Source organism: Dipodomys merriami, unplaced genomic scaffold (assembly GCF_024711535.1).
Source record: "Dipodomys merriami isolate MVZ:Mamm:240054 unplaced genomic scaffold, mDipMer1.0.p SCAF_6, whole genome shotgun sequence".
In the NCBI taxonomy this organism is placed as follows: domain Eukaryota; kingdom Metazoa; phylum Chordata; class Mammalia; order Rodentia; family Heteromyidae; genus Dipodomys; species Dipodomys merriami.
Genome location: NW_027206179.1, coordinates 68516962 through 68529707, shown reverse-complemented (window position 1 = coordinate 68529707; position 12746 = coordinate 68516962). Strand labels below are relative to the sequence as shown.

The following is a 12746-nucleotide window of genomic DNA, read 5'->3' as shown; positions in this document are numbered from 1 at the left end:
CTGGGAAGGTGGCTCAGTGGTAGAGTGCTTGCCTTGCATGCATGAGGCCCTAGGTTTGATTCCTTAGGACCATATAAGCAGAAAAAGCTGGAAGTGGCGCTGTGGCTCAAGTGATAGAGCACTAGCTTTGAGCTGAAGAGCTGAGGGATAGCGCCCAGGCCCAGAGTTCAGGCCCCACGACCAGAAAATAAAAATAAAAAAAGAATTGATAAATGGGACTACATCAAACTTAACCATTTATGCATGGCAAAGAACTTAGCTAACAAGCTAAATAGAGCACAGTATGGGAGATTTTTGCCTGCCAACCATCAGACAAGGGCCTAATATCCAAAATACTTAGAGCTAAAAAAATTGAACTCTCAAAAAATAAACCATCCAAAAAACAACCCAATTAATAAATGGGGTAATGGCAGAAGAATTCTCAGAAGAAGAAGCAAATATGGCCATAGAAAAAAAGTTCAATATTTCTGGCCATAAAGGAAATGCACATCAAATCAGGACTGTGGCTAGGCACTTGTGGCTCATACCTGTAGTCTTAGCTATTCAGGAGACTGAGATCTGAGAATTGCAGTTCAAAGCCAGCCTGAGCAGCAAAGTCTGTGAGACTCTTATCTCCAATTAACTACCAGAAAACTGGAAGTGGAGCTGTGGCTCAAAGTGGTAAAAGCACTAACTTTGAGCAAAAAGAGCTCAGGGACAGTGCCCAGGCCATGAGTTCAAGTCCCATGACAAAAAAAAGCCAAAAAAACAAAAACAACCCCCCCCACAAAAACAACATTGTGATTCCACTTCACCCCCGTTAGAATGGCCATTATCAAAACAAAAACAAAAACAAAAACAAAAACTAACAATAACAAATGCTGGCATTGATGTGGCCCAAAAGGGAATACTATTACACCGTTGGTGGGAATATAAACTTCTTCAGCCACTCTGGAATGCAGTATGAGATGTCCTCAAAAAACTAAACATAGAACTTCCCCGTGATCCACCAATTCTACTTCTAGGCATTTATCCAATAGAGTACCAAGAAGTATACACTAAAACCACTATCACAATCAAGTTTATTGCAGTATTATTTACCATAGCCAAGATAGGGAATCAGCCCAGATGCCCCTCAATGGATGCATGGATTAAGAAAATGTCGTATGTGTACACAATGGAATACTCATCCATTGGAAAGAATGACATTTAAAGACTTGTAAAGATAGGGAAAGGCTTGCAGAGTCTGTTTATAATAAGTGAAGTAAGCCAGACCCAGAGAAACATAGGTTGCATGGATTCCCTCACCAATGGGAATTAGATTGTGCCTATAAATCTAGAATTAAGCACACTGGGTGGCACCAAAAAGGTTAATTAACTGAAATAATAGAATATATGGAGATCACAAATAGGATAATTCTTTAGAAAGACTCAGTCAACACCTAACAAAATGATACTAGGAAAGGGTACTTGTAAGGGGGGTGGGAGGGCCATGTGGACAGGGGTAGAGGAATGAAGTGGGGAAATGAGAATGCATTGTATATGCCACAGGACTGAGAAAAATAAGGTAAGTTGTGGGTATAAGGGGGTATGAAGATGTTGAAAGGATGACATAGATCAAGATACATTGTATAAATCAATTGCTTTGCTAAATGGCAAAAATTCAATACATAACCTAAAAATTAAGAAAATGACAGAAGGGATGGGGGTGAGAATGTTAAAAGGGGTGACAATGATCAAGAGGCACTGTGTTCATAAACTACTCGGTGGAATGACAACTCCTTTGTACAGCCACCTAAAGGAAATAAAATATATTTAAATAAATATTATATGAGTTCTGGGGGGAGAAAAGAAAAGATAGAAGCAGCAGCAGTGTCAGGACAGAAGCTACCCTGGCAGCAGGCCTGGTGGAGAAAGCAGTAGAGTATCAGCCAGCAATAAAAGACGGTAACACTTAAGGCCTCAGGTCACTTGGGGGTATAAAGAGGTATAACACTTTAGCTGTCAATCATCTCATTTTTTTTTTTGGTCAGTCGTGGGGCTTGAACTCTGGGCTTGGGCACTGTCCCTGCGCTCTTCAGCTCAAGGCGAGCGCTCTACTACTTGAGCCACAGCACCACTTCGGGTTTTCCAGTGGGTTTTATTTCTTGCCCAGGCTGGCTTTGAACTGTGATCCTCAGATCTCAGCTTCCTGAGTAGCTAGGATTACAGGTATGAGCCACGGGCGCCTGGTTAATCATCTCATTTCTTATTGCTGCTGTCCACATCATCCACTATATGTCCTGCAAATATCAGCAAGGGCTGGAGATTCTTCTTGCCTACTTAGGATTTCTACCTCACAAAGGCAAATAAACCTCACTCAGTTATGAGATTGTGAGTGTGTGTGTGTGTGTGTGTGTGTGTGTGTGTGTGTGTGTATTTGCCAGTACTGGGGCTTGAACTCAGGCCTTCGACTCTTACTTGGCTTTTTCCACTCAAGGCTAGTGCTCTACTATTTGAGCTACACCTCCACTTTTAGCTTTTTGCTGGTTAACTGGAGATAGTCTCTTGGAATTATCTGCCTAGGCTGGGTTTGAACTATGATCCCTAGATCTCAGCCTTCTGAGTAGTTAGGATTACAGGCATGTGCCACCAGCATCTGGCTATGAACACCTTTTCTGAGTCCCTACTATCTCTGTGCATGGGTACCAGGATGTAATGCTTCTAGATTGACTTGTTTGCCTGCTTATAGCTGGCACTGTTAACATGACAGCACCCTGTGATCACCACTGATTATACTGGTTAGGATTATAGGATCTCTTGGCTCCTACTATACTTTTACAGATGCTCACCTTTCAGTGGCTCTTACATACATTTCATATATACATTTTAGTGGATCTTATCATACATTTCGTATATGCCAGATATTTTGCTCTTGCTAATTCAATTTCTTTTCTTTTTTTTTTTCTTTTTCTTTTTTTGCCAGTTATGGGGCCTGAACTCTGGGCCTGGGCGCTGTCCCTCAGCTCTTTAGCTCAAGGCGAGCACTCTACCACTAGAGCCACAGTGCCACTTCTGGCTTTTTCTGCTTATGTGGTGCTGAGGAATCGAATCCAGGGCCTCATGCATGCAAGGCAAGCACTCTACCACTGAGCCACCTTCCCAGCCCCCTAATTCAATTTCTTTAGGTTCTGGAATATTTTCCCACAAAAATTTCTGGATTTATCTTTTTAAACTATTTTCAGTCACAAGGAAATGTTTAGATTTTTAAGACAGTTCACTTACAGGTTACCCTGGAGTCATAGCATTTAGATCACTGAAATTTTAAAATTCACAGTATTTTATTCTTCTCCCTTTCAAGGACTGAAAATTCATCTCTCTCTCTCTCTCTCTCTCTCTCTCTCTCTCTCTCTCTCTCTCTCTCTCTCTCTCTCTCTCTCTCTCTCTCTCTCTCTCTCTCTCGCTCTTTCATCCTGGAGCCTGGGCACTGTTCCTAAGCCTTTTTGTGTTCAAGGTTAGCACTTGACCACTTGAGCCACAGCACCACTTCCAGCATTTTCTGAGTAGTTTATAGGAGATAAGAGCCTCTTGGACTTTTCTGCCTGGGCTAGCTTTGAATGCAATTCTCAGATCTCAGCTTCATGAGTAGCTATGATTACAGGCCTGAGCCACTGATACCCAGCTTGAAAATTTCTTCATAGCACAATTTAACTATCCCTTTAAAAAATCATTGTGATGGTGACTTGCAAAAATCCTTAAATACTATTTACCTTTAGTTATATAAAGACACAAGTAGTATATTAATTTGCTTGGGCTGTTATAACTAAATACCATAGAGTATAGTGGTTAAAATAAAACCTGTATTAATTATGTTCACAGCTCCTCAGCCCAGCGGCTCTGCCTGGAAGCCTTTCCTGATGATTTTAGAAGAGGGAAAGTAGGGTGAGCGAATGTCCTAGTCTCTAAATCTGCTCAGAAACCCTTGTATTTCAATTATAAGGCAAGTATTTAGGTCCTCGACACCTTACAGGTCCTTTAGTACCAGTAAAAGATGTGATCCTCCCCCGCATTCCTGGGCACCAGGTTCTACCCATTAGTTCATGCTGATGCCATTTGTTGGCTTTGCTGAGGAATAAGGGAATAAAGTTAGGGAGCCAGGGGGTGACTCCCCTAAATCCTTTTAGCACGGGACTGCAGGTAGCAGAGTTGGGGCTTGCGTGGAGAGGTTGTGAACTATTGTGTGTGTGTGTGTGGGGGGGAAACCGGGGCTTGAACTCAGGACCTGGGCTGCCTTGAGCTTTTTTACTCATACCTCGTCTGGATTTTTGGTGGCTAATTGGAGATAAGAGTCTCAGACTTAAAAAAAAAAAAATCTTTTTCCTGTCCAGGCTCATTGAGAACCTGGATCCTCAGATGTCAGCCTTCTGAGTAGCTAGGATTACAGGCGTGAGCCACGGGCACCTGGATGCACGTCCTTTTGAATAGGGAGTGGAGTAGAAGCAATACTTGAGATTCGTGAGCGCTAAAGTACGGATCCAGAGAGAAGAATTAGAAAAGAATTAGAAATAGTTACTCCGTGTCTGGTAACTTCTGGGCGCCTATCCCTTTAAGAGAGCAGGAGGTGCACGGTTTTTCTGGGCGCTGGAGCAGCGCGCTGAGCCGGCTCCACCCCTTACCCCATGCTACTCCCAAGGTTCCCTGCGCGCGACGAGCGCACTTCCGGTGGGCTTCAGGGCGCGAGCGGGGCTCACTTCCGGCGTGCTCCGGCGCGCTTACTCCACTCCCCACCTTCTTCCGGCCTTGCTTAGCCGGGCTTGAAATTCCCGCCGGGTCAGGCCTGGCCAGAGTTATGGTGCCCGGCCCACCTCGCCTCTGAGGGGGAGAGAAGCATCCCCAAGCCATTATCTGTTTGCTGACCTCAGCGAGCCCCTGGCAGCCATGTCCACGGGGTTCTTCGGGTCCGGGATGCTGGGCTCAACCACCTTGACAGCGGGCGGAACCAACACTGGCGGTGGTTTTTCCTTCGGGACCGGGACGGCTAGGTAATTAAGTTTGTTGGTCTTTCATAGCGAAGGCCTTTCTCCCCTGGCGAGGCTGCCTGCGCTCCGGGCCTCTCTCTTAACCTCTGGGTTTCTTTCTGGTGAACTTGGGTAGACGCATTTGCTGAGCCGCCAGCAAGCGCCAGGCCCTGGTGGCGGCCTGGTGGGAGCAGGAAAGGGGGTGTGTGTGGCCCGGGTGGCGGCCTGGTGAGAGCAGGAAAGGGTGTATGTGTTGTGTGTGTGTGTGTGTGTCCGTCCGTCCGTCCGTCCCCAGTCATCCATTGATGGCTCAGATCCATCATGCCCAAAGTGTGTGTGTGTGTGTGTGTGTGTGTGTGTGTGTGTGTGTGTGTGTCCCAGTCATCCATTGATGGCGCAGATCCGTCATGCCCTCCGTCCCCAGTCATCCATTGATGGCTTAGATCCATCATGCCCAAGGTGTGTGTGTGTGTGTGTGTGTGTGTGTCCCAGTCATCCATTGATGGCGCAGATCCGTCATGCCCTGTGAGCCAGGACGGTGGGGAGGGTTTAAGCTTTATACTTATGAATAGAATGAATGAAAAAAAGCCTTGTTATGGGTATTAGAGAAGATTAAGATAAAATTATTTAAGATTCCATTCAATATTTTCTTTAAGATTTCGGAGTGTGTGTATGTTTCTGTATGTATATATGTGTCTATGTGTATCCTGGGGTTTGAACTCAAGGCCAGGGTGCTGCCCCTGAGTTTTTTTGCTCAAGGCTACCATTCTAGCAATTGAGCTATCCTTGTGGCTTTCTTTGGTGATTAATTGGATATAAGAGTGTCACAGACTTTCCTGTTCTGACTGGTCTCAGATAGCCTCAGATTTCAGTTTCCTGAGTAGCATTATAGACAGGCATGAGCCACTGGCTCCGGGCTTAGTTTGCCTTTTGATGCTGCTGGTATTTGAGCTTAGGCACTAGAGACTGCAAGGGTTAGTACTCTAGCTTCCAGACTTTTTTTTTCCTAGTTAATTAGAACCTCCTGAATTTTTTTCCCTTTCTTGGCAGGCCTTGAACCAGAATCCTGCAGATCTCAGGTTCGTTAGTAGCTAGGATTACAGATTGTCTTATGTTTTTTTTTTTTTTTTTTCCAGTTCTCAGGGCTTGGGCACTGTCCCTGAGCTTCTTTTGCTCAAGGCTAGCCTTCTACCACTTGAGCCACAGTGCCACTTCCAGCTTTTTCTATTTATGTGGTACTGAGGAATCGAACCCAGGACTTCATGCATGCTAATTAAATAAACACTCTACCTCTAAGCCACATTCCCAGCCCCATGCTTTTTAATTTTTTTCTAACATGAGTTTTGCAAGTCTTTATGATCCATGCTACTTAACAGCATATATTGGTAATTTTGTGCAGTAATTGTTATGCATGGATGTTGTTTTGTGGCTCACATCATCTTTTACTTAAGTTACACAATGTAAGTGGTATGTCATCAAACTATTAGTCAAAAATATAACCAAGGAAAGTCCAGTATATAAAAATGATGAGGAAAGACTTTTTTTGTCGGTTGTGGGGCTTGAACTCTGGGCTTGGGTGCTGTCCCTCAGTTCTTCAGATCAAGGCGAGCGCTCTACCATTTGAGCCACAGCGCCACTTCTGATTTTCTAGTGGTTTATTGGAGATAAGAGTCTTAGGGACTTTACTGCCCGGGGTGGCTTTGAACTGTGATCCTTAGCTTTTAGCCTCCTGAGTAGCTAGGATTATAGGCGTGAGCCACCGGCATCTGGCAGGAAAGACTTTTTTTTGGGGGGGGTCCAGTCGTGGGGCCTGATCTCTGGGCCTGAGCACTGTCCCTCAGCTCTTCAGCTCAAGGCTAGCGCTCTACCACTTGAGCCACAGCGCCATTTCTGGCTTTTTTCTTCTTGCTCATGCTGTGCTGAGGAATCGAACCCAGGGCCTCATGCATGCAAGGCAAGTGCTCTACCACTTCCCAGCCCCAAGGAAAGACTATTTTAATGAAAGACTTAAGGTCTTTGGTTGGAACTCAAATTTTGAAGATAAAGGTGGGTGGAGCGCATAAAATCATGAAATAATTACCCTAAGGAGAGTGTATCTCCAGTCTTTTTTTTATTTTTTCCCCAGTTGTGGGGCCTGAAATCAGTATCTGGGCACTGACGCTGAGGTCTTTTTGCTTGATGCAAGTGCTCTACCACTTTGAGCCACAGCTCCAATTTTCTAGTGGTTAATAAGAAATAAAAGTCTCACGGATTGGGTTGGGAAGGTGGCTCAGTGGTAGAGTGCTTGCCTTGCATGCCTGAGGCCCTGGGTTCCATTCCAAAGCACCACATAAGCAAAAAGAAAAAAGCTGGAAGTGGTTGTGGCTCAAGTGGTAGAGTGCTAGCCTTGAGCTGAAGAGCTGAGGCACAGCGCCCAGGCCCAGAGTTCAGGCCCCACAACTGGACCACTCTCCCCCCAAAAAAAACGTCTCATGGATTTTACTGCCCATGCGGGCTTTGAACTTCAATTCTCAGATCTTAGCCTCTTGAGTAGCTAGGATTATAGACATGAGCTATCAGTGCTTGGCTTAGTATCTTCAATCTTTAAGGATGTGGTTGTAGAATTAAAAGGCAAAAGTAGGGGCTGGGAAGGTGGCTCAGTGGTAGAGCTCTTGCCTTGCATGTCTGAGGCCCTGGTTTTGATTCCTCAGCACCACAAAAGCAAAAAGAAAAAAGCCAGAAGTGGCGCTGTGGCTCAAGTGGTAAAGCGTTAGCCTTGAGAGGAAGAACTGAGGGACAGCACCCAGGCCCAGAGTTCAGGCCCCACGACTGGACACCCCCCCCCCAAAAAAAATAAAAGGCAAAAGTAGCTTCCATATTACCTATAGTTTTAAAAAGTGAGGACAGAGACTCCACAGTTGAAACCAGGTGCTAGTGACTCATGCCTGTACTTTTAGCTACTCAGGAGGCAGAGATTGGAAGAAAGTAAACCTCAAAAAAAACCAGAAGTGGAGCTGTGGGTCAGGTGGCAGAGCACCTGCCTTGAGCAGAACGAGCTATGGGAAAACTCGAAGGCCCAGAGTTTACACCCCAGTACTGGAAACAAAACAAGCAAGTCCTGATCATTTCACTTCTGAAGGTTCCATTTGTCTTAATTTCCTGTGCTAATCCGTCACTCCATATTGTTGTCATTCATGCAACAAATACATATTGGACAAATTCCAGTGTGTTAGGTTCTCTTAAATTATGAAATTTTACTTGGTTCTGTTTCTCTTTTTTGTTGTTGTTTTGTTTGTGCAGGTATTGAGGCTTAAATTCAGCCTTGCCTAGAGGCTTGCCTTTCTCCACTCACTGAGCCACACCTCCACTTCAAGCTTTTTGCTAGTTAATGGGAGATAAGAACTTTTTCTGTTGAGGGCTGTCTTTGAACCAGATACTCAGATCTCAGCCTCGGTAGCTGGGGTTACAGGCATGAGTTAGCAGCTCCTGGCTATATACTTGGTTCTTGACTCATCCCTTTCCCCTTCCCCCTTTTTAGTTCTTAGTTGATTTACTTGTTTTGTAGTTCTGGGGTTTGAACCTAGGACATCATGCTTGCTAAACAATGATCTACTAATGAACTACATCTCCCATCCTTTTGTCAGATGAAATTTCAGCCAGCCATCGTTCTTGTGTTATATAAAAACCTCTGTTTGAGTAATCCCAGCCTCTTATTATTATTATTATTTTTTGTCGGTGGTGGGGCTTGAGCTCTGGGCTTGGGCGCTATCCCTCAACTCTTCAGTTCAAGGCGAGCGCTCTACTACTTGAGCCACAGCACCACTTCTGGTTTTCTAGTGGTTTTTATTGGAGATAAGAGTCTCACGGACTTTCCTGCCCGGGTTGGCTTTGAACCGTGATCTTTAGATCTCAGCCTCCTGAGTAGCTAGGATTACAGGCGTGAGCCACAGGCTCCTGGCTTCAGCCTCTATCTTTTTTTTTGGGGGGGGGGTCTGGTTGTGGGGCCTGAACTCTGAGCCTGGGCGCTGTCCCTCAGCTCTTCAGCTTAAGGCTAGTGCCCTACCACTTGAGCCACAGTGCCACTTCCAGCTTTTTTTTTCTTTTCTTTTCTTTTTCTTTTTTTTTGCTTATGAGGTGCTGAGGAATCGAACTCAGGGCCTCATGCATGCAAGGCAAGCGCTCTACCACTGAGCCACCTTCCCAGCCCATTCAGCCTCTATCTTAAAATCTGCTTTTACTCCAAGTGCTGGTGACTCATCCTTATCTACTCTGGAGGCTGATATCTGAGGATCAAGGTTTGAAGCCAGCACTGTCATTAATGCCTGTGATAGTCTTATCTCCAATTAACTAGCAAAAAGCCACAAGTGGAGTTGTGGTTCAATTGGAAGAGCACTAGCCTTAAACTGCTCAGGGATAGTGACCAGGCCAGTTCAAGCCCCAGGATTACCCAGCTCCCCTACGATCCCAGAAAACAAAAAGTGATTTTATATCAGCCTTTCTCCTACATTTTAGTCATGATAGTATTGTTAAAGATTCTGCTACTCTTCTTTAATCATTTCCCCAGTCCTTAAAATGAAGTAACAAAATGAAAAAAAAAATATCTTCCTGTGGTCTTCAAGACTAGTGTAGTCTAGAATTCCATTTGGGGCCCATCTTCTCATTTCAGTGGTGTAGACCCACACTATAAAAACAAATAAATAAACATTTATGTTATCATCCAGTACATTCGCACAAATAAAACAGTTTCAGGCAAAGACATTTATTTATACTTTATGAGATGTACTTTGCAATTTTTTATGCTATTTCATTGAAAATGTTGCTTGTGACCTGTTAAATTAACTATACTTCTTTGATGGTTCTGATCTTAATTTGACAAGCATTGCCCAAGTAACATGCCTTTTTTTTTGAGTTTCTCAGGGGGAAGCTTCCGACTTTAGGGCTGTCCCCTCCCCTGTACCTAGCTAATACCCACTTATCTTTTGAGATTCAAACAGTCTCTTCATCCGAGAGGCATTTTCTGACCAGCTTGTCAGTTTGAGATTTTTCATTCTGGTAGATCATTCTATTAGATCACTTAGTTCTAATTGCTTGTATTATAATGATCACTTAGTTGTAACCATAGTTGTAATTAGTTTATTAAGATTATTGTTTGCTTGACCCCAAGTGTAGCAATAATTTTCACAGTAGTAGAGACCTTTTCTTACTGTTTGTTATTCCAGTAGACACAGAGCCTGGAGCTCTATACCTACTTTGTAAATGAATGAGTGGTTAATACCTGTGTTTCTCACTGTATGGAAACTTATAAGTTATTAACTACTCCTTCAATCCCTAAAACAGTGTCAGGTGTATAGAAACACAGAGGTTATTAATGAAGTCATGTTGAGTGAATGAGTTACTAACATGAAATCCAGACATAAGATGGAATGGATAAAATAATGAAAAGAAAGTAATGTGTCCACTAAGATGCTGGTTGGGAGGCCTATACTGTTCTTAGTGCTGCCTGGTGATTTTAAAGTCATTTGGGGTGAGTTACCCTCCATCTACTTGCAGTTCCTACATCTGGACAAGGGATACAGCAATAGTATTAATGTTCATGTATGAATGATTCAATTATGCCAATTATTTAGCATCATATTTAGCCCTTACTTAAGTGTTCAGTGAAGGGAAGTTGAAATGTCATTCTTAACTTGATGGTGTCCACTTTGCTCTGATACAACTTAATCCCATGAAGTCCTTGATAGAGAACACTGTAGCCCATCAATAATTGGTCAGATCTAGGGTAGCTTTTGTTTTCCTTTAAGTAAATTTCTTTGCTGCAGAAAATTTCTTTTGTTTCTCTTGTGCAAGTTGCTTTAAGTCATCTTTGTACTCTTTGCTATTGGGCTATATAATTTGTTTGGTTGAAGTTACAAGTATTCCTAATGATACCACTACTAACAACTCCTAGTTTTTTGAGCATGTGTGTGTGTGCTGGTCTTGGGCTTGAACTCAGGGCCTGGGTACTATCCCTGAGCTTTTGTGCTCAAAGTCAGCACTCCTCCACTTGAACCACAGCCCTATGCCCAGCTTTTTGTTGTTGTTGGACGTGGGGCTTGATCTCGGCCTGGTCACTGTCCCTGAGCTCTTCAGCTGAAGGCGAGCACTCTACTACATGAGCCACAGCGCCACTTCCAGTTTTCTGGTTGTTTATTGGATATGAGAGTTTCACGGACTTTCCTTCGTGGTCTGGCTTTGAACCATGATCCTCAGATCTAAGTTTCCTGAGTAGCTAGGATTATAGATATGAGCCACCAGTGCCTGGCTTACTCCCAGCTTTTTGGTGGTTAATTAGAGATAATAAAGAGTCTCGTGGATGGACTTTCTAGCCTCTGCTACCTTTGAACCTGGATCCTCAGATCTCAGCTTCCAGAGTAGCTAGTATTACAGGCATGAGCTACCAGTGTCTGGCTTAGTAACAGTACTTACTAATTTTCCTTCAATAATTTCGTGACATTTATTTTAAAACCCTGCTAAGTGGGTAGAATCGTGCCAATTTTGAAGATGAAGAAATAAAGATTAAAGAAAGTTAAATAATCCAGGTTCTGGTGGTTTAGGTTTATCATCCTATCTTCACTGGAGGCAGAGATCTGAGAATTGCAGTTCATAGCCAGCCCTAGGCAGAAAAATTTGTAAAACCCTTATCTCAAATTAGCCAGCAAAAATCCAGAATTGGAGGTGTGGCTCAAGTGGAATACCATCAGTGAGTGAGAGAGCCCAGCCCGAGCTTGAGCCTCTGAGTTTAAGCCCCCAGTATCTGCATCAAAAAAGGAAGGGAAGAGAAGGGAACAAGAGAGAAAAGGGAAGGAAGAAATAGTTAAGTAATAGCACACAGCTGTCAACACAGGACAGCTGGTGTTGGGACTTAGCTTGAAATTGCTGCCTCCTCCCTTGAGAAGTCCAAAGACTTTCAAGGCTGTTTTTTTTTAAAAAACATGTCATTGGATTCTCTTATGATGATTATGTCTTTTTTTTCCCCCCCATTACTGATGATTGCAGGCTAGGCTAGCCTTCTACCACTGAACTATATATGTACTCTCAGTCCTGGCCTTGAATTTGAGATTCTCCTGCTTCAGTGGCCTAGTAGCTGTAGCTATAGATATGTACCCCATATCTGGTGTGATATGTCTTTATAGGAGGTTAACAAAGGAAAGTTTTAAAAGTGAAATATATGATAAACCAGATTTTTTATTATATGCGTGTAGTTAGAATAGCTGTTAACTTTTTCCTTCATCCTTTTTCATTTTTATTTTCTATCTTTTTTGGGGGGGGTAGTGGTAGTACTGAGGTAGGTTTTCACTTGAGCCATGCCCCATAACCCTCTTTAGTTTTAGTTATTTTATTCATTTATATTTTTCACTTTTGCCTGAGGCCAGCCTGCCAATACTTCCCACATACATACCTGAGATTACTGGTATGTGCTACCAGACTCAGCTTATTTGTTGAGATGGAATTCCAGTAACTGTGCAGACTGGCCTCAAACCACAATCTTCCCAATCTCCATCTCTAGAAGAGCTAAGATTATAGATATGAGTCATCAAGCCCAGATTCTTGCATAGTCTTTGAAGTGTCAAATTGTGCAAAAATTGAGCCTCTTCTGAGGATTAGTAAGAACAAGGAAAAAGTTTCTAACTATTCAGTCATTTATTTTTACCAGCTGCAATTCTTACCATTCAGAAGCTCTCTAAAGAGAGGGTCTCTCATGAACACAATCATAATAGAGAGTAGTGATGCTTTGCACTTTGTTTTTGCCAT

The 12746-nt window shown here is 43.4% G+C and overlaps 1 protein-coding gene across 2 annotated transcripts in view; it reads left to right on the top strand.

Moving 5' to 3' along the window:
* Positions 1-4728: 4728 nt before the first annotated feature.
* Nup58 (nucleoporin 58) overlaps positions 4729-12746 on the top strand; it is a 58281-nt gene continuing 50263 nt past the window's right edge. For both annotated transcript variants that reach the window (XM_070003099.1, XM_070003098.1), the window contains exon 1: positions 4729-5000. In XM_070003099.1, the coding sequence (XP_069859200.1) occupies positions 4897-5000 (104 nt within the window). In that variant the 5' untranslated portion in view covers positions 4729-4896. The remainder of the gene's footprint in view (positions 5001-12746) is intronic.